The 25861-nt window shown below is 39.0% G+C and overlaps 1 protein-coding gene and 1 long non-coding RNA gene across 2 annotated transcripts in view; both read right to left on the minus strand.

The window, feature by feature from the left end:
- The window catches only part of LOC140773906 (uncharacterized), a 35202-nt gene extending 20380 nt beyond the window's left edge, over nt 1-14822 (minus strand). The window contains exon 1 of the mRNA XM_073116687.1: nt 14449-14822. Within this exon, the coding sequence (XP_072972788.1) occupies nt 14449-14711 (263 nt within the window). The 5' untranslated portion in view covers nt 14712-14822. The remainder of the gene's footprint in view (nt 1-14448) is intronic.
- Nucleotides 455-10117, minus strand: LOC140773907 (uncharacterized). The gene is made up of 3 exons (XR_012106538.1): nt 4469-10117; nt 3588-3667; nt 455-941 (listed from the first exon to the last, which is right to left on the minus strand). It is a non-coding gene; the product is annotated as an uncharacterized lncRNA (long non-coding RNA).
- Nucleotides 14823-25861: the final 11039 nt, after the last annotated feature.

Below are 25861 nucleotides of genomic sequence, written 5' to 3' on the forward strand. Positions count from 1 at the left end.
AAACAGTAATTAATTAATTACTGTTTTACCTCCTCTAGTAAAAAACTAAAAAGTAAAAACAGTAATCAGTAACTATTAACTAATTACTGATTACTTCCTCTAGTTAACTCACTAACAGTGAGTCACTATTAATCAACTCACTTTTAAGCTAATTCAACAAAAGATTAACACTAAAAGTTAACTCATTGTTAATCAACAAATTAAGTGATTAACATTTATTTAACAGTAGTTACATTAAAACATTTTCCTTCAAAAAAACATTCAACAAAAACAAAGAAAATTAAGTAAAATAATTAACAATCGGAAGAATAATAGATTAGCAATCATTAATCAACATTCAACAAATTAAGTGATTACTGATTAATGAATTAACAAACTAAGTGATTTACCGATTAAAACAATTCAACAAATTTGCAGATAATTACTGATTTATTTAAATTAAGAACTAATAGTCAATAGTTCAACTATTAAGAGTTCAAGACAGAACTGAAATTTAAAAACAAATAAACCCTATGGACTGTATAAGAGATTGAGAGAGAGAGACTATGAGGGAGGGAGTGAGAGTGAGAGTGAGAGGGAGAGAGTGAGAGTGAGAGTGAGATCGTGAGAGAGATTGAGATAGAGTGACTAAGTACCAGAAAAAGAGGGAAAGAGGACAATGACCATATCTTTGCCGCCAATCGCCATCCGTTTTGTCGCTGCTGCCGCACGTTGCCACAAACCACCACCTTAGATGCCTCATCGCTTGCATGCGCCAGCAGTGGAAGGGAGAGCCGAAGAGGACGAGAAAGGGGTTAGGGATTTAGGGTTTTACTAAGTGAGAGGAGAGCAGCGAGAGGAAGGAGAGTGCCTAGTGCCTTTTGGTGCTCTGGTGGCCCGCTAAGGCGGTAGACCGCCTTGCGCATGCACCAGATGGATTGGCCGGGCGGCCGGTGCGCTGCCTAAACAAATGAAAACATTATATATATATTATTGATACATCTAAAGAAATATCTTGCTAACTTATAATGTATATAGACAAGTATGCATATTGTATTCATAAGAAAGAATCAAAGTGTGCACAATACCACAGATAAGAAGTTACAAATGATAATGCTACTACGTGTCTCGAGAGTGTTTGAAAGTGTCTAACGAGTGTCTGAATTTATTTTATATTTTTTTTAAATATTTGAAACTTCTTAGAAATGTCCGACACGTGTCCAACAAGTGTCAGACCACCGTCGGACATGGACAAGAAGTGCTATTTAAAGTGTCCAAGATACCTAGGCAACAACATGAAGAGGTGACAAACAGAAGGGATCAAAAGGAAAGGTGAGAAAGCAAGAGAAAGAGAGTATCAGATTGCCAAGGGGAGAATGAAGATTTAGATAAAATCTAGGAATGACCCAGCTCAAATTTGAGTATATCTTAAGGTATAAATTGTAAGTTTTAGGTCATCTCAAGGCTTTGACAAAACTCTAATTCCCATCTTCTCTCTGTTTATCTGCCTTTCCATATTCTTCTCTCCCCCTCTTTGTATCACAACAAAACTGAAACTGTATTCCACCTGAAATGTGCAGTGTCAGGTAGCACTTGTATTCTAGGAAGAAACTAATGCAAATGATTAATCAACTCATAGGAGAAGATTAAAATTTAATCACTAGGTCTTTACAGTCAAGCGCCAATTTGCATGAAGAGCATTGGACAAGAACTTGTTCTAAGGTCAGATAATCTAGATCTGAATCCAATTTGATGCAGTAAAGAAATTTTTGGCTCGGTAGAAAAGGATCAAAAAAGATACACGAATATAGAATATACAAAAATGTAACAAAGATAGCAAGCGTAATGGGGTCGCGATCAACAATTTTAATCTACATGTAACTGCTGAGTTAGGTCCAATGTTTGAGGTTTGGTACTTCTTTATATGCCACGTAGAGAGGGATAGATAGGGTTATTTCAACAGCCTTTGTAGGATATATGTAACACTCCCGCTCGGCGTGAGCATGTGCACACCCATATGCCCACACGGCACGCGCAATGCATGCGACAGGTCGGGCGGGACCCGTCACGCACAAATACACCCCTGTGCTCAAATAATCCATCATCAAATAAATTATACTATTAATCCAAATAATCCTGTTAACATATAAATATCCAAGTCCACAATAATATACACTAGATCACAAAATAAATTATGACATCATCAAGTTAAACCTGTTAACAAATCCATATTTATACCCACAACAATCATACTAGACAGCTACATAATCTGACAAGACCCACACAGGCCACGACAAACCATCAAGATACAACTTATAACCACTGACACATGAGTATAACATAATCCGATCTGTATTATACAAATCATCGTCTAATACAATGAAGTACAGATATCAAATAATTGTATAACTCAATTTTTATATAAATTATTATCTATACCGTCTCACATCTATAGCTCACCTCATCATCGCTCTCCTCAGGATATCTCAATTGCCACTACGTACTCTAATATCGAGGGGGGTTAGAAAAGAAATAAAGAGAGTCATGAGCTAAAGGCTCAGTGAATAGACCTTACTTCAAATCAATGATACCAAACAGAGAGTAAATCATGTACTGGATAATATAAATCAGAAAAAAGTATGATGCCATGTGTGAACATGTATATATGTATCCTCGATGACATATATATAAATGAAATCAAGATTATCTCATAAATGAGCATATTAAATCCTCAACCAAAAATATATCTTATGATGAAATTATAATATAACATCACCGAATATAACAACATATGATGTATAATAATAAGAATCCAGTGATATCACATCCATAATGATGCATGATGCATGCCAACCACTAGATAATAGTATATGTCAGAACCAGATATAATCCACATATCTCTCACTATCACAATTATCCGTCTCAACTCTGAATATCATCCTCCTTGTTGGACTACGGTACCTGGTCCCAAACTTGATACACATCATGCCACAAGCTCAGAGCATACCCTGTCATACTCTAAGAGTATCTCTAAAGATATATCATATCCTGTCATACACTAAAGGTATCTTAGAAGAAAATCATACCCTGCCATAGGCTAAGGGTATCTCAGTAAATAATCATACCCTACCATATACTAAGAGTATGTCCAATACCAGTTCGGACCAAATACCGTTCTAACCATCACATTACATACACATGTATTTTCATGATTTTCTAATACATGATAGATCATATGCATATATTCAGTACTACAACAGATCATGCAAGTCAGGAATTTAGATGGTAAAGAAGCTAAGAGAAAAATGATGCAATGCAGTCTCCAACCATATATCCAACACATGCATAATCCTGCTAGTCTATCACATGCACACTCGTGCTAGAGATCATCTCAACATAAAACCATAACAGTATAGTCATCTCTAATCATCTCTATATATCACCATTGTACTCATATTCCAAATCAGTCTAATGAAATGCATGATAAAATATACTAAATCATCTCTAGATATAGTAATATAATCATGCTGAAGGCTAAAATATGCATATACATAATTATATAATATATCATAATTTGAGAAAGGCATTTAGGGGATAAGACTACTCACATCTGATCAGAAGACGCAAACCGCGTATTCCTCACATCCGTCAATCAACCGTCATTCATCGCTAGCAAGGTCCACGAGGTCTCAAATAAAGGAGTTGGGATATGAAAATGTTTAAGTAATATAAAGTTAGTTATTTATCCAATTAGGATCCATTTGTGTAACATATGATGATTAATTAGGTTTAGAATTTCTTCTTTTATTTTATTAAATGAATTGATTTATATCATATATTTAATTATAATAATATTAATATGTTATTATTCTAATTATAGATTTATTTATAAAACCATAGTTTGCTAATTATATATTAAGTATATAATAGTCAATCTCTTTTGATAAAAAACGTAAAAAAGCTACATGAACAATAATATAATTTAAAATACAAGCATATTATATAATATTATATAATTATATTTTAATTATTTTGTGACTACTACTCTTACTAAACCCATTAAGAGTTGCATATAAAATAATCTTTACTTAATCATGTAATATAAATATTAAGTAAGCCTACTATTTTATTACATGCATAATAATGTATAACAAGTTGTGTGTGTATATATATATATATATACACCTAATTATAAAGACATGTATTAATCGAATTAAAAAAAATGAAGTTATAAGTATATTTATGTATATATATTTATAATTATAATTAACTGAAATTAAACTAATTACACTTATCTAATAACCATGTTACTAAATATATACATATTCTTGAAAAATTAAATATCTAAAACTCTAATTTATATTACTGAATAAAATAAGTGATTTAGATAGGTATCTTATTGTCAGAGAAGGAGTTAGAACGACGAGAGGAAGAAGTAGAGGAAAAGAAGAAGAAGAAAAAGAAGAGAAGGGAAGGGAGGGAGGCTCACCTCGACGGCGGCAGAGGCGGCAGCAATGGCAACGGCATGGCGGTAGGTCGGCGACGGTAAGATAAAGGGAGAAAAAGAGAGCTCGAGAGAGGTGATTGAGAGAGAGAAGAGGGTAAGAAAGAGAGAGAACGAGAGAGTTAGAGAGAGGCGGTGAGAGGGGTGCGGCGGTGAGGGGGTGCGACGGCGGCGGCGACGACGAGGAGAGAGGCGGTGAGGGAGGTGTGGCGGCGACAGCGGCAACAGCGGCGACAGCGACGACGACGACGAGGAGAGAGAGAGGTGATTGAGAGAGAGAGGGTAAGAGAGAGAGAGTTAGAGAGAGTTAGAGGGAGAGAGGCGGTGAGGAAGGGAATGCAGCAGTTGCGACGGCGGTGGCAGCAGCAGCGACAGCAACGGCGAGGAGAGAAAAAGAGAGGTGATTGAAAGAGAGAGAGGCGGTGAGGGAGGGAAGGAAGCGGCTGCGGCGGTGTCGGGGCCCACTGCAGCCAACTGGCCCAGCCCGATTGGTCGAGCCGGCGGTTGTGGGCGCACGTGGCACCCTCTACGTGCGCCCACAACCTACATAGCACGAGCTCGTGCCATGCGACACTAAATTTTTTTTTTTCTTTCTTTTTCTCTTTTTTTAATTTAATATATTATTATTATTTTATTATATTTTATTTTTTCTAGATTTGGGTTATTACAATATATGATGGCAAGGTTACAAGTATGAAACAAAAATCTTACTCTATTTATCTAATCTAATTTCTTGAATTAGATTTGGCTGGGCAAATATTTCTACTAGCAAGAATAAGAGTCAAGATCAAGAATAAAGATAAAGAATTACGCTATTTCATCAAAATGAAAAGAAGAAACACATATAAGACTGTTAAGGACCAATTAGAGTCAATTTGCAATAAGGGTTTCTAGGTGTCGGATAGATGTGGGCCATGTGGCCGACAATAGTGACGGTGGAAGATGGTGGAGAGAGAGATGATGGGCGGTGATAATGGTACTGAAGGAAAATTAATTTACTTATTACTCTTAAGTTACTCTTACTCTTACTCCTAAAAGAGTCTTAAGGCTAAAATCATGGATCCTAGTTTCAACCGATCCCGAATGCTATCGACCAAAACAGATTGGGATTGACCAAAGCCGATCCTGGGTGGTTTCGACTGATACTCGATCCATTTCGGGCTGGGATAAACCGATCCCGCTTGAGACGAGTACGAGTAAGAGAGAAAGAGAAAGCGAAAGAAAGAACAAAAAAGAAAGGGTGGAAAGAAAGGGAAAGAGAAAGAGAGAAGAGAAAAGAAGAGAAAGGAGAGAGAGACATGGAACCTTGGCATTTATAGTTCACATTATTAGAAGCTGGCTGATCTACATAGCCTTGTTGTGATGATGGATACTATCCATAACCATCTAATTGTGCACCTTGTTGAGTGTAGGAAGCTCTGTGCAGCCCATCCTAGCCATACCTTGGAGTAGCTTGGCCAACATGCTAGGAATAACTAGCTAGTGAGGATTGAGAAACTATGCTGGAGAGGGAGAGAGGTGGTAGTCAGTGAGGGTGAGGGTGAGAGTTTTTTTTTTAAGGAAGAGCTTAACGTGGGGAGAGAGTTAGTGGAGAGAAGCTCTTATACCAAAGCTAATGCAAGACAAACTCATTGATCACAGATTTGAGAAGAAAATTAGTAAAAGGTAACTAAATCCGAGGAATCCACCAACCGAAATGCTGAATCCTAATCCACCGACGTTAGAATCCACCAACAAACACTTAATATGTGAAAACTCTTAAAATATTTGTTAACTTAAAAAGATAGTTGTAAGCCTTTATATTGGCAAAGCAAAGCAAAATACAGAAATAGCATAACAAATAAAAATGACAAAATAACCATACAAGGCTACTCAAAACTCTTGTTAAGTCAGAGAGTTACAGGTGCAGCTCTCTTGTGCTTATGAGAGTAAATGTGACAAATAGTGGTGTCCACACTAGGGAGAGTTTAATAATAGAGAATTAGTAGGAAACAATGTAAGAATTTTTTTTTTATTTATGTGAGAGTATGAGTGGTAGAAAAAGGGAGAGAAAGAGATTAAAAATATAGTATTAATCTTTTAGTTTTTAGACTTTATATATGAATAATTTATATGTATATCTTTTTTTTTTCTAAAATATTTAGAATTTTTCTGAATTTTAAAAATTATTTTGTAATACAAGGAGTAACCACTAGTAATAGAGCAAAAGGGGGAGGGCCATAGGAAAGAAAGATACCTACAAAAAATCAATTGATTTGTCAACACTTTGAACATAGGATGCCCCACAAAAAAACAACGACCGAGACTGATAGGCTTGGGCTTGCGGGCGTGGATAGTTTCAAATCCATGATCAATACGGACAACCGATACTATCGATACGAGCAAAATATATCATTTTTTCGGATGACTGATCCCGAGCTCAATTTCGATACTTGTAACCTTGGCTAAAAGTTTGGATGATTAAACAAAGAAGACTGACCCCTCCTATATAGATAGATCCGGTACAACAAGTCTTATTAAGATTAACCCTAAAAGCTTATAGGACTCAAAATATTTATATAGTCTTGGGCATTATTGGAGAAAACAAAATAGAGAAAAAAAAATCTAAAGCATATGAATCGATTAACTCAGAGAAAGAAAACATAAAAGAAAATTGCTTCTAAGAAGCCTACCAGCATGTCCATTCCACTTCCAAAAAAAGCCTTTTCAAGGCCATTCCAAGCCCACCAAGGTTTAGATAAGAATTTCATAACTCTTAAGCAAGAGAAATTTCTGAACTCTTTTCATGTCCATTCCACTTCCAAAACAAGCCTTTTCAAGGCCAAACAGATTATACTTCTCAAAAGATAATAAATGGCCACTAAACAACAATAAATGGCTAGCACACTTACTAAATTAAAGGAATTGAAAAGACACTAAAACATGAACGAAAAATGGAAACTTAATCCATATTCTTCTAGTCCTAAAATGGGCTAAATCATGCACAAATGTAACCTAAGTTAGTTACTCTCACAAATTAGCAAAGTGGTCCTTGGACTTAGAACGAATAATTAGTCTAGAACTAAGAGTCAATGACCCAACATGAGGCACATCATCTTTCCCGGGTTGATTTGGATTTGTCCTCAAATCCGAAAAGTCATCATCCTCAAAATATGGAGTTAAATCTCTAACATTGAAAGTTGTAGATATATTGTAGTCGTCTGGTAATTAAATCTTGTAAGCATTCTCATTTACCTTTTCCAACACCTTGAAAGGTCCTTCAGCTCGGGGTATGAGTTTGGATTTTCTCTTGCTTGGAAATCTTTCTTTCCTCAAGTGTATCCAAACTAAATCTCCTGGATCGTAGCTAACTTGCTTCCTTCCTTTGTTGGCAGCCTTCTCATAACTTGCATTTTGCTGCTCAATCTACTTCTTAACCTTCTCATGCATTGTTTTGATAAATTCTGCCTTGTCTGTGCCATCTAGACAAGCTCTTTCACTAGCAGAAATCGGTAATAGATCAAGTAGAGTATTTGGGTTGAACCCATAAACTATCTCAAAAGGAGTATGTTTAGTAGTTCTATGCAAACTTCTGTTGTAAGCAAACTCAACAAAAGGCAGACACTCGTTCCAATTCTTCAAATATTTATGAACAATAGTACGAAACAAAGAAAGAGTTCGATTTACCACTTCAGTTTGGCTATCTGTTTGAGGATGACATGCTTTGCTAAAGAGAAGTTTGGTGCCTAGCTTTTTCCACAAGGTCTTCCAAAAATAACTCAAGAATTTGGCATCCCAATCTGAAACTATGCTTCTTGGAACTCCATGCAAGCGAACAATCTCCCTAAAGAACAAATCCGTAATAAGAGAAACATCATCAGTTTTGTGGCAAGGACATCTTTGAAAATCTGTCAACAACAACGAAAACTGAATCTCTTCCTCGTTGAGTCCGTAGCAGCCCTAACACAAAATCCATGCTCACATCCATCCAAGGTTGGTCTGGAACTGGAAGAGGCATATTCAATCCATGGGAAGACTCTTTGCTTTTTGCCTTCTTGCATATAACACAATGCTCAATTATCTTGTGGACATCTTTAATTAACCTCGGCCAATAGAAGTGTTCCTCGAGTATCTCCAAAGTCTTCTTTTCTCCAAAATGCCCAACCAGTCCACCCTTACTAAGAGCTCCCGGATTGAACCCCTTCGAATGCATAGCCTTCTTGATTTGAGGAGGAATTCTTCATGTTTATAAAACCCCTTCACAACCCCCTTTTCACAAGTTGCATAGATAATACCAACATCTGGATCCTCCGAGTACTATCCTTTGATTATTTCCAGCCCCAACAATATAACATTAAGCATAGAAATCAAAGCATATCTTTTTGAAAGAGCATCAGCCACTATTTTTACTTCTTTTTTGTACTTGATGATATAAGGAAAGGACTCTAAGAACCCAACCCATTTAGCATGCCTTCAATTCAACTTGCTTTGCCCCTTTAAATGTTTCAAAGCTTCATGATCTGTGTGTATAACAAACTCCTTTGGAAGTAAGTAATGCTGCCAAGTCTCCAATGCTCAAATTAGTGGCATCAAATTCTTTATCGTAAATGCAATAGTTCAAATGAGCACCATTTAACTTCTCACTAAAGTAAGCTATCGATCTCTTCCCCTGAATTAGGATAGCTCCTATTCCTATCCCTGAAGCATCACATTCGATCTCAAAAGTCTTTGAAAAATCTGGAAGTGCTAGTACTGGTGCAGTGCAAAGCTTTTCCTTGATTAGTTCAAAACTCTTTTGTGCTGCTTCACTCCATGCAAATTCTCTATTCTTCTTGATACATTCAGTCAATGGAGCAAGTATAGAACTAAAATTCTTGACAAATCTCCGATAGAAAGAAGCCAAACCATGAAAGCTCCTTACCTCCAAAATGCTAGTTGGAGTTGGCCATTCTCTTATAGCTCTAACCTTTTGTTCATCAACCTCCACTCCAAGATGAGAAACAACATAGCTGATAAACACCACTCTATCTTTGCAGAAACTGCATTTGTTCTGATTTTCATACAACTTCTCTTGCCGGAGGACCTCAAAAACTTCATGAAGGTGCTTCACATAATCATCAAATGTTCAGGTAAAGATTAAAATATCATCAAAATACACCACAACAAATTGGCCAATGAATTTATGTAGCACATGGTTCATTAGCCTCATAAAAGTACTCGGTACATTTGATAGACCAAATGGCATTACCAACCACTCATACAACCCATATTTTGTTTTGAAGGCAATCTTCTCCTTCCTTCATGTGGATTTGATGGTAACCACTTCTTGGATCGATCTTTGAGAAACCATGCAGCTCATCGAGCATATCATCTAAATGAGGAATAGGGTAGCGGTACCTTATTGTGATCTTGTTGATGGCTCTGCTATCTACACACATCCTCAAGCTGCCATCTTTCTTCGGTACTAGAAAGGTTAGTATTGAATAAGGGTTGATTGATTCACGGACATAGCCTTTCTCCAACAACTCAGCGACTTGTCATTGAAGCTCCTTAGCATTCTCGGGATTGCTCCTATAGGCTGGTCAGTTTGAAAGGACAGCTCTTAGAATAAAGTCAATTTGGTGCCCAATTCCTCTAATTGGTGGTACCCTTTTGGTAATTACGCAAGAAACACATCAACAAATTGAGACAAAATTCCTATTTCTATGGGTAGAGTATGGCTTTCTTTAAGAGATGAGAATTCCTTGGCATATATAAGATAGACTGGTTCTGAAGAATTCAATGCTTGCTTAACTTCTTTCTTGCCCACAAAGAAACTGTCTTTCCTTTCCCCCTTCTCTTTCTTGATTTTCTGTACTTGCTGTGGGCTGAAGGGAGTCAAAGTTATCTTCCTACCATTCAAGAAAAATGAATAAGTATTTTTGTAACCATTATGAATTGCCTTTCGGTCATATTGCCATGGCATTCCCAAGAGAAGATGGCTTGCACTCATTGGAACAACATCACAAAGAACTTGATCTTTGAAAAACTTCCCAATAGAAAAAGGAACTAAAACTTGTTTTGTAATTTTTACCTTGCCACTATCGTTCAACCATTGAAGTTTGTATGGTTGAGGATGTTTGGTTGTAGCTAATCCAAGTTTCTCCACCATTATGCTAGAAGCAACATTTGCACAACTTCCACCATCGATGATAACTCCACACCTTGTTGCTAATAGTGCAACAAGCGTGAAATATGTTCTCCCGCTACTCATCTACAGCTACAGCTTGTAAATTCAAAGAACGACGAATTACAAGTAATTCTCCTTCGTCGGGATATTCGATGGTGACTTCATTGGGGCCTTCTTCTTCCACTTCCAAGTCAGCTCCATCCTCACTAACCACTTCGCCTTGAATTTCCAGAATGATCATGACTTTTATTAGGGCACTCGGATGCGATATGGCCGCGACCAAGGCACTTGAAACATTTAACATCACGGCTTCTTTTGGGAGGTCCTATTTCGGTCAACTTCTCTTTCTCCCTTGAAGGTTCCACTAGAGGTTTACTTGGAGACCCCTTTTCTGCTTGCTTTGAACTCCAACTATTGGAATTCCATGAAGAACGTTGTTTACTCCCGGTGGGACGAAATGCAACAGCCCTGATTGGACCCCGTTTTTGTTGTCTCTCCACCTTCACGGCTAGCTTGATGACATCTTCAAGAAACACAAAATGCTGAAGTTCAACTGTGTCTGCAATTTCTTTGTTTAATCCTCCCAAGAATCTTAGCAATTGTTTGCTCTTGTGGTTCTTGCACTTCACACCTCATCATCAAAGTTTCAAACTCTTTAACATAGTCTTCTAACTTGTCATTTGTAAGGTCTAAATATAGGCTAAAAAGCTATTAATCTAACCCCTCAACCCGTTAGTCATTATCATCTCAACCCGTTAGCCATCTTCATCCTCAACCTCCCCTCACCTCACACCGAGCCCTAGCCCAATTCCCCATCACTACTGCCCCGACGCCATCAAGTCCCTAACAATGCTACCCCAACACCGTCGCTCCACCTAACGATGCCGCCTCGACGCCATTGCTCCACCCAACGACGCTGCCTCGACGCCATTGCTCCACCCGACAATGCTGCCTTGACCCGTTTGCTCCACCCGACGACAGCGACGCCTCATCAACGCCTTCCACCGACGACGCCGCTACCAGGGCTTCTCAACAGCAATGCCCTCCTTCTGCGCAGCCGACGACTTCATTCTTCACTAGCAATGCCGTCCCTCTTGACGCCTACACCCATCGCTCTCCACCTACAGCGACATTGCCAACCCCACTCTTCGCCATCGCTAACGCCATCTTCTCTGAACTCCGCTGCCTACCGTCGCTTACTTGCAGCCGCCAACCCATATATTTCGCTGTCGCGTTCCCATTGACTTCTTTTCTCAGTCCCCATGATCGGTGTCATTTCTGAAACTGAGGATAAGTCTTGATATCATGAAGATTTAGGTGTGAAACCCTAGCTTGAGGGTGAAGGTGTGAAGCCTATCTCTAAGCATAATGATACTTGGTTTGACTGAAAATGGTAAGAGCCCGACAGACTAGAGAAGTATGAAAAAAGTCTTAGTCCATTACTCGAAGTCACTAAGAATAAGTCTTATCATTAGAAAAACTTGGGTGTGAAACCCTTGCTTGAGAGTGGAGTTGTGAAACCTATCACTGAATCTGATGATATTTGGCTTAATTGAAGTAAATTGGGATGCCAGGAAACTGTGAGACTAGGGCAACCTGAAGGCTGCAAGGGACATACTCGACAGAGTCGAGTTCTCTCCCACTCAGGGAGTATGATGCGGACATCAATGACATATTACACAGGCGCATATATTAGTGCAGTTCCTCCTTCAAAAAATTAGTCTAAGTCAATTATTTTTATTATACATTTGCTATTTATGGTGTTTAGGGTTATATTTGCTTTTTCGCAATTGTTTAGAGTGTTATTTGCTTATTGTCATTTGTAAGGTCTATATATAGGCCAACTTTTTACTCAATTGGGGTTAACCCTAATTGAGAATAGAGGTGTGAAACCTCATTCTTTTTCTCTTTCTTTCACCATCATCGTTCCTAGAATCCTAACGATCCATTTATTTCACATTAGATACTCTTTAATAACATTTTTGCCTCATCATTTACTTTTGGACAAAGCGCAACATCGTCTCTAATATGAATAATATGCTTCTAAAAATCTATTAATTCCTCCCTTAGTGATCTTCTAACAAAATATATATTTCACCATGTTAGCATCACTTTTATTTAAAAGGTGTCCATACTGTCACCCTTAAATCATTAGAGCCAACAGGCACAAAAAATTCAAATAATGTTTGAGAGGAATTAGGAGTCATATCTAACTATCTATGAATAAAATTGGGCAGAAAACAAATATAATTCACATTTCATACCTTTACTTCCTCCAATTAACTCACATTAAAAAATTAAAAATTACTGTATAAAATCAGGAAGACAGTAACTAATTACTGTTTTATTTCCACAGCTCCTCCAGTAAAAACTAAAATGTAAAAACAGTAAAACAGTAATCACAAACCAATTAGTAATTACTGTTTTACACTTTTACTTCCTCAGTTAGTAACTAATTACTCACATTTGAAAAACTAAAATTACTGACTTAGTGTATAAAATAGGGAGACATTAACTACTAAGTACTAACTTATTATTGATTTAAAAACAATAAAAACACTAAAACAGTAACCGATAAAAACAGTAATTGTTGATTAGTGATTACTAACTCTAGTTTATTCACATGAATCACAATTCAAAATCTCTAATCAGCAACTATACTTAATTAGCAAGTAATTATAAATTCCTCCAATTAATAATGCAAGGCAGTGAAAAAATAAATAAATAAATAAATAAATATAAATGACTCCTTTAACTTATCAACCTAACTTCTTAACTTTTTAACCTTTAAACCTCCCAAAACAGACATTTGGCCTCCCCTCCTCTTTTATAAACCCCATACAGCCCCTACTAGAGGATCATCTTTGGAAGGTATTAAATACTTGTCTTCTTCACATAAACCTCTCAGCTACTCTTTATTCTACTCTACTCCCTCCCACAGCTATCGAAGGTTTTCACACTTTACCACCTCTCTATATGCCCCCTCATAATCATTGTGGGTTTCTTGTTAATATAGCTTATCACTTTGCTTTCTTTCCATGTATTTGTGGTTGTCTTAAGGGATTTCCAGCAATATAACAAGAACTATTGTTGCCTGACGTGACGTCGAAGGCAAGGCTTAGGGCAACACACTATCCTTCACATTGGGTGATTCCAACCTATCTTTAGCGCACTCTTGATTATCCTAAGCCTAGTAATATTATTCCTACCAGTCATATCTTTTATTATAAATTTCAGACTTGCTGAATTGTTAAGTTTAAGCTGAACTGAATTTAATCTTACTTATATCTCAATAAAAAAACCTTATGATCATTTCCTGAATTACTGCTTTTGTTATCCGTATTGCTAAATTCATTTGTCTTACATTTAATAACATGTCTCCAACATTTGTTCAAATTTTTGAGTTGCATTAGAAACTGAAAAGGAAAAACACAAGAGGAAGATGCTATAGATGTTATAGATGTTAAATTGAAAAAGAATTAGTTAAATTCCAGAAAAATATATATATATATGTGTGTGTGTGAGTGTGTGTGTGTGCAATTCCAGAAAGCACAAAAACCACGATATAGTTCTACAGGAAAAGAAGGACAACCGATAGCTATAAATTCATGTAACACGAAAGAAGATTGTCCATCAAGAAGCAAATAGTTAAACAATTTTCCTGTAATTAGCCCGAAATCAAGAAATGAGACACAGATTATGGGTCAAAACTTATATTATATAAGTTTAATCCCTGAACTATCATTATTATTAAACTCAATCGCTTCCATGATTCATTCGGTTCCTTCAAAGTCTAACAGAATTGTTAGAAACTCACCATGAGGGTTTGGTATCCCATACGGAGTCATATTCAAGGGAGAGGTAGTCAAGGTAGCCGTCCATGTCGTCCACGACTCCATCTTCGTCTAAGAAGAGAGACTCGTTGCTCTTGTCACCCTTGCTGCCGCGTATAGCAAGTAATCGGCGCGAAAGACAGCGGGAGATTTCTGAGGGAGTGGAAGAGCGGAGTTTCCCGGAAAAGCTTAGCCGTGAATGAGGGGTAAACGGGAGCGAGAGGGGAAGGAGAAAAAGCGCCGTCATTGTTTCTTTATCTGCTCGGAAACCTATCGAAGGGTTGTCAAAATAATCAAATCCGGCTGGATCTCGGCTGACAAAGCTCGATACAGTTCGGCTCGTTTGTAAATGAATCGAGCACTAGAACTTCGTTAGTAATTTAGGCTGGAAACTAATTTCAAGTTAAACTTATTTAAGTAGGCAGTTTTGATAAGGTTCGAAAATTTATATAGTTTAGAATAATTAGATTTGTTAGTGCTAAATTTATATAGTTTAGAATAATTAGTGGACATAAAATACTACATATTTATGACATGCAATCTAAGAATCATGTATGATCAAATCAAATAGCTTATGAAAAATTAGATTATGCAAAAAGAAAAGTCAAAGTTAAAATTTGAAGAAAAACATTTTTAGCATTTAGATTTCAAAACTTTGTTTGGACAGGATTAGTGGTGTTCGAAAGGCAAATAGAAAAATGAAACAAAGTTCTTATTCAGAAATGGACTTGGAGTTTGATGATTGATCCTAGTACGTTACGTAACTTAGACCCGACCTGCTATCCAACCCAATTCTAACGGATTCGAGTAAAAATTTCCTATTCGACCATGATACAAATTCGGATAAGAGTAAGATTTTTAAGACAAATAGGGATACGGATTAGGATAAAAGTAAAAAAAAAAAAATTGGATATGAAAACGGATATCAGATATTTGCATATTTTTTGAATGATTTACAGTTTTTAATTTACTTATTTAAATGGTAAATATTGATATTATTACTATTAATGTATTCTATACTGCTTGCAGGGAATGATTTTGCTAAACTTATATGTATGAAATACAAAAAAAATTAACTCTTAAAATTTTTTGTTAATTATCTCCAAAAGAAATGTCATAATTCGTTTAAAAATTATCTGTATCTATTCAATTAAGATATGATTTTCAATTTTGCTATATATCTAATATCTATATCTGAATCTAAACCCGGATCTAGATCCAAACCAAAAATATGGATCAAATTGTGGATTTATGCACTATTCGATCCGTATCTGATAAATTTTCACCCCTACCTAGCATCCCTCGTAGTAAGCCCTCTCCTTCTTCTCTTTTATTCTCTTTTCTCTTCTCTCTATTTCTCTCAAGCTTGGGCTCAGGCTCAGGCTCAGGCTTGTGTTAGGGCTCCTTCAATTTAGTGATCTAAAAATATATTCTAATTCCCAAGATTGAGAGCAATCTAAATATACTTTCGGATTTGAGTTCTAATGTCCATGGCGAAAGTTCAAATTACTGCAAATACTTGAGATAGCGAGGTCTTAAGATCCGAGAGTTAGAACGACTTAGGATTTTGAAGGTTGGTATGTCATGGGTGAAGGTACAAATCTATTGGAGTGGATGGTAGAGTGGAGGCTGAGATGGTGGTGGTGATTGACCTTGGTTGTGCAACAATGATGGTGGAGGTGGCAATAATGGAAAATTAGGGCTTGACAGTAGAGAAGGTGATAGAACAAAGTAGAGTTGTCTCTTCGAGTCGAGTGGTGCTGACCGGATGTAGGAGTAGGTAGCAATGGTCGACCCTAGATGGTGCTACGGTCAGGCCAAGCTTAGTCTAGACAAACAAGAGAAAGAAGGAATGATCTCAATAATTGATTAATCTAAAATAAGTTAATTAGGTGCACACTACAAGTTTATATAATGACTACCTAATTAGACTACAATCGGCTTAGCTTGATGAGCTTAGGTCCAACTAACACTAATAAGCAAATAGGAGTTTTGGGTTTAGGGAAGAACCCTTAAACTAGTTTAGTAACCAAACACTAAAATAACTTTCAATTTTATTTTAATTTTACCCTTAACATGACTTACATCTATCAGTTTAATGTTTTGTCAATCTTATATCTTCTCTCTTTCAAAATACTCAAATATTTATATTGTAAATATTATATCCTTATGTAATGAGAACCCTAAAAATAAAATAAAAATTACAGAAAATAGTGTAAATAATTTGAGTAGATAAAATATAATTATTTTTAAAACATTTTTACTAATGATATCATTTAATCTAGGTTTAATAAAAATATATATAAAATAAAAAGTAACTTGTCGATTATTAAAAAGAGTGTAAAATGTTGTTTTGCAGGTTTAAAAATACATTTGCAGGGTTAAGGTTAACTAAATTAGTTGATTTGTGGGTTTACAAGTTAGCAAAGGCTAGTTAGCTGGCGTACAAAAGAAGCCATCAAATATTGTTTTGCGGGCTTAATCGCTTCTAGTGTGTTCAGATTGCGAACTTAATCACTTCTAGTGTGTTCAGATTGCGAACTTAATCACTTCTAGTGTGTTCAGTTTGTAGATTTAATTTTGCGAGCTTATATAAGACGCAAGGTAGTAAATATATCTCCTATATTCATTTAAGCTAGCAATTGCTATTATAGACATCATATAATCCTACAAATAATTTAAAAATTATACTTAAGCCCGCAAATAATTATTATAGACACAATATATTCATTTTAAGCATGCAAATATATCTCTTATATTTATTTAAGCCTACAAATTACACTTAAGCTTGCAAATATATCTCTCATTCATTTAAGCTTGCAAATTATACTTAAGCCCACAAATAATTTAAAAATTACTTTAAGCCCGAAAATGACTATTATAAACACCACATATTATGCATAAATTATAATAATGACTACCATCATTACATGGGAAGGGTAATTTTGTCCATTAAATTTACATCTCATCTATTTCCCTCCAAAACCAACATTTTTTTACTTTTTCACATCACATCACAAATAATAAATACACTCTTAAACTAGTTCAGAACCAAATACCAAATTACCTTAAACTAGTTTAAGATACCCAAATCAAAAGTAAGAAATGAGACTAACTAATCGAGTTTGAGGCTTAGTCTCAAACCAAACGGGGCCAAAACAAACAGGGGCTAAGGAACCACCAAAAGGAGAAAAAGATGCCCGCTGATGTAGCTCAACTTTGATAGGACTAGGGGTGGCAAAAGTCAACCCAACCCGATAACTCGACACAATAACCTAGCTTTTAAATGAGTTTGAATTTAGTCTAATTGGATTCTAGTCATAAATGAGTCAACTTATTTAACATGATTATTAAATGGGTCATATTTATGTTTATTACCTTAACCTAATTAAACTATTTATGAGTAGACCTGCCAACCCATTTATGACATGATAACCCATTTATGGCTTGACTAACTCGTCTATGACTTGACTAACTCGTTTATGACCTAGTCAACTCATTTATAACACAAAATAGACCCGTTTATAACGAGAATAAGCTTGTTTACAAAACTTGTTTATTACTTAAATAACTTATAAAAATTAAATATTTTGTGCCACCCGTGTAACTGTATTCGATTAGGCTCGTAACGAATCTGCGAACAATCTAACCGACGGATCTTCTTGAATTTTGGATATGTTGTCGCTCTTGAAAAGAGCTTTCCAATGAATCCAAGATCGTAGTATTTTGTACGGTTAGATCTTGAGATATCGACCAAACAGTGGTCGAAGGTTAAATAAACCCTAACTTACTAGTCCTCCAATGGTTAGGTAAGTGCTAGGTTAACTCCTTGGTGTGAAGAGGGAGAAGTTGTTGTAGAAAAGAAGGATTAGGAGTTAGATGAGGCCAACCAAAGACTTGGGCGGTGGAAGAAAGGAGGTGGGAGAGGACGTCAATGGCTAGAGATAGATGAGAAGAAGATAAAGGCACAATGCTGATGCCAATGTGTGCAGGCATGCAGGTGTTCACATACCCGTTCGAATGCAATTCCAAAACTCAACTAGATAAATAAGCTCATCCCAATGTTGCGAGTGGAGCCAATATGGACCGAGTCATATCACTCCACCATGCTTGCGTTCACCTTGCCCTTTAGGTATCAGCTAGGGATAGCGGTCCATGAAATCAGATTCGGGCATCCAAGTCGCCTTGTCCACTATGCGTCCTTGCCACTCCACCAAAATCTCAGTCACCCACTCATCTTGGACTCGAGTGCGTTGTCGGGCTACGATCCAAATTGGAATAGGAGTACTCGGTTTGGATTCTGACTCGTCAGCTTTAGCTATTGTTGGCTTAGGTGGAACAGCTCCAATCGGCTCGGTAGGGGGAACTCGAGCCTTAAGACTTGAGATGTGAAAAACTGGATGTATTCGCGCCTCCTCGGGTAAGTCTAGGCGATACACCACGGGCCTAATCCTCTCAGTCACCTAGTACGGTCCATAAAACTTTGGAGCCAACTTTTGATTAGGAATGGATCTAACCGAGCTTTGCCAATATGGTTAGAGCTTGATATAGACCTAGTCCCCAATCGAGAAGGACCTTTTTTGGTGCTCGCTAGTTGTAGACTTTCTTCATCCAGTTTTGGGCAACCGCTAGGTGCATCTTGAGTCTCCTCAACACCTCATCACGATCTCACAAAATCACATCCACCTTATTTTGGTTGGCTCGGGCCGATGGCAAATATATATGCAAGGTCGGAGGTGGCTGACCATAAATAGCTTGCCCATGGCCGAGTGAAGGCCGTGTTGTATGACCACTCAGCCCATGGGAAATAAGATAGCCACTACCGCGGTTGCTCGCCGACAAAATACTGCGAGTACTGCTCTAAGCAACGAGTCAGCACCTCGAATTGGCCGTCCGTTTGAGGATAATAGGCTGAACTCATACAGAAGGTAGTCGGAGAGAAAAGAATTTCTGCCAAAATTAACTCACAAATATAGGATCATGTTTTGAAACAATCAATTTTGGCATACCATGCATCTTGGCCACGTCGCACACATAAACCTCCGCGACCTTCTTTGCCGTGTAGGGATGCGCCAAGGTTGAAAAATGTGCATATTTGCTGAGGCGATCTACCACCACCAAGATCACGGAATATTCTTTGGCCTTGGATAGACCGTCAAACCTTTATTGGAATTGGGAGTGGTTGTAGCAATCCAGCAGGTTTTGCCGACTCCGTTTTTGCTCTTTGACACACCTCACAAGCCTTGATGTAGGCTTGTACATCATTCTTTATTCTATCCCATGTGCAACTCTGACTCAACCGTTTATAGGTGCACAACATCCCTTCAAGTCTAGCCATGAGGGAGTCATGGAAGTGGCCCATCAACTCCAAGCGCAAGTGGTGGTCAACTGAAACAATGATCTTGCCTTTGTCCACCAAGAGTCCGTCCTTCACCACCACTCTTTGCATATAGCTGGGATTTGTAGCAAGGTCGTCCAACTCATGGTGTCCGGATCATTCTTGTAGGCCTCTTGCAGTTGCTAGAAAAAAAAGGAAAAACCAGCGTCGAAATTGTTGCAAACTCAGCTGGATTCGGACACCTAGATAAGGCATCGGCGGTGCTGTTTTTGATCCCCTTTTTATACACCAACTCGTAGTCATATCCAAGTTGCTTGGATACCCACCTTTGTTGGGCTGGTGTGTGCATGCGCTGCCCAAGGAAGTATGACAAACTTCTTTGATCAGTGCGGATCGTGAAGCGTCGCCTGATGAGATAAGGCATCCACTTGGTAATAGCATGAATGATGGCGAGCATCTCTCCTTCATAGATAGATAGCAGCTGTGAATGCTCGAAAAGAGCCTTGCTCATGTAGGCCATGGTTCTGCCTTCTTGCATTAAAACAGCCCCAACGCCGACTCCGAATGCGTCGCACTCAATGGTGAGGGGTTTGGTAAAATTAGCTAAAGCAAGGACCAGGGTTGGAATCATTGCCTTCTTCAAGGCTTCAAATGCTTCCCTTACTTTATCTGTCCATGTGAATGCACCCTTATGCATCAAAGCCGTGAGGGGAGCCGCAACCTTACCATAGTTCGGCACAAACCGACGACAGTAGCTCGTTAAGCCGAGGAAATCGCGTAGCTCTTTAGTATCTTGGGCAGCGGCCATTCTACCATGCTTTGGATCTTCTTACAGGCAGCTTTCATGCCATCTTTAGATATGATGTGGCCCAGGTAGTTGACCCTTTATTGTCCCCATGAACACTTGGAGTTCTTGGCTTTCAATTCGTATTGCTGCAATAGGTCAAGTCTGAAGATGTTGCAAGTGCTCCTCCCATGTATGACTGGCTGTATACCAATATATCATTCATTAATTTCTTAAAGGTGGCAGGAGCATTGGTAAGACCAAAAGGCATAACGAGGAACTCGTAGTGCCTATCGTGAGTTCTAAACGTCGTCTTGTGCACATTGGATGGTTCAACTCTGATTTGATAGTACCTCGCCCTCAAATCTAGCTTTAAGAAGTAACATGCACCCACCAATTCATCCAGCAACTCTTCGATCACCGGTATGGGATACCAGTCTTTGATAGTGATAGAATTGAGAGATTAATAGTCCACACGAAACCGCTACGATCCGTCCTTCCGCACAAGCAAGACCGGTGAAGAATAGGTGCTTCGACTTGATCTTATACCCCGCTGGACAACGTCTCTTGGACCATTTTTGTTATAGCCTCCTTTTGGATGAAGGGATAACAGTATGGCCTCACATTTGCTGGACTCGCCCCATGCATGACCACGATTTGATGGTCTTGCGCCCTAAGTGGAGGCAATCTAGGTGGCTGCTGGAATACTTCTTCAATTTCCTGCAAAACAGCCTTTAAGTCAACGAGTAAGTGCGCTGGATTGTCCACGTCCTTGGCCCCTTCGATGAGTTGCATGAGGAATCCGTGGCACTCGGGTTTCGGCAACCCCTCTAGGGACTACAGTGCCCCCTTGGCTTCCATGCTTGATGCAGCTAGTAGTTAGATTGCTTGGCCTTCATGACTGAACTCCATCGCCATGGTGGTGAAGTTGAAGGTGACCGGTCCAAGATTCCGAAGCCATTGCACCCCAAGCACCAAGTTGGCTCCTCGTAGAGCCAACAGATAAAGATCAATTAGGAAGACAGCTCTAAATTTGCAGCTGGACCTTGTGGCTATGCCCTCTGTTCTCAACATGGTGCCATCATTGATAACCACATCAAAGCCGTTGGAAGGCTCCGACTCCAATTCCAAACGCCTCACTATCCGAGAATCCACAAAATTATGGGTGCTTCCTGAATCAATAAGAATTAGGATTTTATTCTTCTTGATCATACCTATCGACCCGAAGAGTTTTAGGAGTCGACTCGCCGGCAAAAGAGTGAAGGGAGAGTTTGGCTTGGACTTCAAGCGGGTTGTCCTCTTCGGTGCGGCCACCTTCTTCCTCTTATTGCTCCTCAAGATCTTTAATGGGATCATCCTCGATCATCTCCTCCATGAGCATGATGGCTGTGGGCTGTTTGGAGCATTTGTGGCCCGATGTGAAGCGCTCATCACAATAGAAGCATAGGCCCTTCGAGCGCCGATTTTTGATCTCCGTTGATGTGAGGCATCGTCCCCTTATCCGTGGTCGATTGAGGTTTGGCCAAACCCACCCCGAATGTGTCACACCCAAGACTGACTGTTAGGGTTAGAGTGCGGGTCGCTAGTGCTCCATGTTGGACGGTGTGTCGCCTTCAACTTCTTTATCTCCTCTTCCATCATTTGGGCTGCTGAGAAGGCTTCCAACAAGGTAGTACGATGAGTCGCCTTAACTTTTGCTTGAATATCATGACGAAGCCCGGAGACAAAAGTGCTTTTGAGAGCTGAGTCCGACCACCTGTGGACTCAATTGCTAATTCTTTCAAACTCCTCTTGATAGGCTCTTATAGAGGTCTTTTGTGTTAGCTTTGTCAAGGTGGTTTGGAAGTCCTCATAGTTGGAGGGTCTGAAATGCACAACAAGCACATCAGCAAACTCCTCCCAAGTGGGGAAGGCGCGTGCGCGCGATGTGCTGCTTGAAACCATCTCACTGCTACGTCTTCAAGGTGGATTGAGGCCAGAAGCACTTTTTGGTGATCAGGTGTCTCTTTATAAGTGAAGAATTGCTCCATTCTATAAATCTAAACCAACGGGTCACCACCACTGAATTTAGGAAAATCGACTCTGCTGGGTTGTAGCATTTGGTTGTGTCCGTACTCGCTTCCTCGGTGAAGTGACTCTTGTTGCTGGTGAAGGAGATGTTGGGCAACGGAATCATCCAACCAAGCTAGAGTGCTTATTCAACACCGATTGATAAGTGCGTGAAAAGGCCCTTATATTATCATTACTAGCTTAATAATTAAAATATAAGTATCTTTTTTGATTGTTTAGTAGAGTCTTTTCTAAATTTACATTTCACTTTATAAAATACTCAAATAATGATTAAAATTTAGTTTTTTATTACTAGAATAAAATTTAGAGAAGTTGTCCCAAGCATGCCCAGATTTGCAAAATCCAAGTTTCTAGACAAAATATATCGAATTCAAGTGTTGGATGCACACATTTGATGTGACGCATTAGATCCACTGCACTAAATCCCAGCCAGTAGCCCAGCATTTGTGCAACAAGCCCACGGCCTAGCCCTTGCGCAACAAGCCATCTTCATTTAGGCCAATTGCACCGATTTTGTGCAACTGACCAAATAGTGGATCTATGTTGCGGTACTTGATTTAGATGCATAGTGGGCATGATTAAACCGCTTCAAATTGTATCCATTTCTATTTATGATTTAGAAAAATAAGATAATTTTTGGTAGGTGCTTTCGAACGCAAATGGATGGTGTTCGAATGTGGCATTCGAACGCTTAATTCGTGTTTGCACATACAGAGAATGGGTTTGGCAGTTCAAATGCCTGATTACACGTTCGCACATCGAGAGACTTGTTTTGGGCCGTTCAAACACTATCGGGATGCGTTCAAATGTTTGACGGAGTTGAGTCATAAAAGGATTTGTTTAGGATTTTTGGGATAATTGGCTAGCCTCCAAAAATGTGGAAAAGCAGCCAACTTGGAATTATTGATTATTGAAACTTGTTTTGCATCTAGGCTTGAGCCAACTTCTCCCTCTCCTTTCTCCCCTTTAGTATTCAACCTGAGCTTTTGTCTATTGCCAAGGTTAGTCCTCCGTCGCTTCTCCCACCTCCCTCTAGCGATCAGCCATACTTGGAAGATCTCTTCTCCTACCTCATCTTGTTCAAAGCATTAACCCATCCACCATAGTCATCATCATCTCCCATAATCTTATTCAAATAGTCCACATCCATCTTGTCACCTCTTGACTTTGGTTATTGTTCTTTTTTTTTTCGTAACTTTCAATCTACTAGCCCGATCAATAAGATTTTGGTTGCGTTGGATTCCTAACTTCTAGAGGAACAACATATCTAAATGTCATATCATTTTAGTTGTATGATCGATCTCTATTGCCTTTGCAAGTTCCATGTTGAGTTTTGTCCAGATTGATAAATTGAATAGACGATCATCTTCCTCGAGGGCGACCAAAACAAGTTGGTACTAGAGCCAGCCTTTCTTGGCACGCATTTGCAATGATGCCAATCACTAGATCCATGATGGCGTGAAGAAGAGAAGGAGAGACATCCATGCGTGCGAAAGAGAGAAACTCTCCACCTCCATGCACGGGCACCCAAAGGCAAGCGTACCCAAGCACACACAACGCTGCCTCCTCCATCCTCCTCCATAAATCCAAACATGGAGATGCTATCAAGGTCTACTGAAGCTTTGGGACAAACTTTCTCCACCATCCTTGTCCGAGTCAAACGATCACACAACAAAACGCCAGTTTGTTGTAGGCGATTCGAGAAGGGCTGATCTAAGGACATGAGGCACCCTGATCTTCCACACTAGAACCCCCCATGATTGTTCCACCGGTTGACCAAGGACAAAGGAAGGAAACCATGCCCGAACCGAGGCATGGTGTGTCTTGCAGATGAGCGTGATTGGTAGACGAAGATGATGATGATCCCTGGATTGAGAAGGATGAAGAGGAAGATTGAGAAGCTTGATAGAAGACGTCAGAGGAATCAGAGGTATGGCTAGAGAACTCACCTCTAATTAGAGCTGAAGCAAGATATGGTCCCAACTGCGATATGGACATTCGCAGGCGCACTATTGGATTAGAGTTTTCGATTTTTCGGGGTGGAATCTAATAGATTGGCTCTAGTGTGCCAAATAATTCTTCATCTTCCAAGGCACGGAGGAGGATCAAAAGGTTCTCCTTGCTTTTTTCCACCTCGAGGATGCAGTGCTACAGTGGTTTTGGTCAGCTACTACTCATAAGCCAATCGAAACGTGGGTAGAGTTTCACTGTTTAGTCTACAGACGGTTTGGATCATCGGGCTACGAAGACTTTCATACTATCTCGACAAAAAGGGTCCAGAAGATGATGGTGCAAGCCTACCAAGATGAATTTCAACGAGTGTTTAGCCTACACACACCACCATGGTCGGATATTCAACTCAAATCCACATTCACTGCTACTTTGCGGGAGGACATTCAAGCTGACGTGCGAGCATTGCGACCTACAGAGGGCAAGCCGTATAGAATGCTCTGCTCATGGAGAATAAATGTCAAGTACTTAGAGGGCACCTGAGACAACCATGGTGTAGCAAGCTACAACCAAAGCCAATGCATGCACTTGATGGCTCAGATTACCTATAGGCAACTAGACAGCGGCCACGTTCTAATGATGTGAGAACAGCTTTTAGAACCCCTATACAGACTCTCATACTTTCCCAGGTGGAGGAACAAAAGGCTAACAGGTTGTGCTCCAGGTGTAACGATAAGTTTCCCTTGGGATATCTCTGTGCGCAATAAACCAGTTCAATGATGCTTATTGATGGAGAGATCGACGAGGACGTGCCCAAGGATGAGGTAGCTATTGGTGAACAACACGAGAATGAGTAATAGCTGGTGACCAAAGAGGAGTTACACTAGGTGGAAATAAGAGCAGGCAACTCGTTACATGCCTACTTAGTGTTATGAACCACTAGAGATGATCCGCAACAAGGTACTGTAGGCTTTGATTAGTGTGAATGATGGTAGATGGAGAGGGTGGAAGGAGAGATGATGGCTGGCAGTGATGATGGTGAGGAAGATGATGGGTAGTGACGGTGGTGATGAAGGGTTATTAATTTATGTCTCCTAGGTTATCTTACTCTTACTCCTAAGATAAACTCAAGGTTAGAATACTTTTTCAATGCTTGGATGCTAAACAAACGAGCCCAACCCCTCTATATACCCACTAGGACTAGCCCTAAAGGCTGACACGACTCAAATTAGGATTTGCCTTAAAGGCTTACATT

The sequence above is a fragment of the Typha angustifolia genome, chromosome 13 (assembly GCF_048772165.1).
Source record: "Typha angustifolia cultivar Huaian chromosome 13, ASM4877216v1, whole genome shotgun sequence".
NCBI classification, from domain to species: domain Eukaryota; kingdom Viridiplantae; phylum Streptophyta; class Magnoliopsida; order Poales; family Typhaceae; genus Typha; species Typha angustifolia.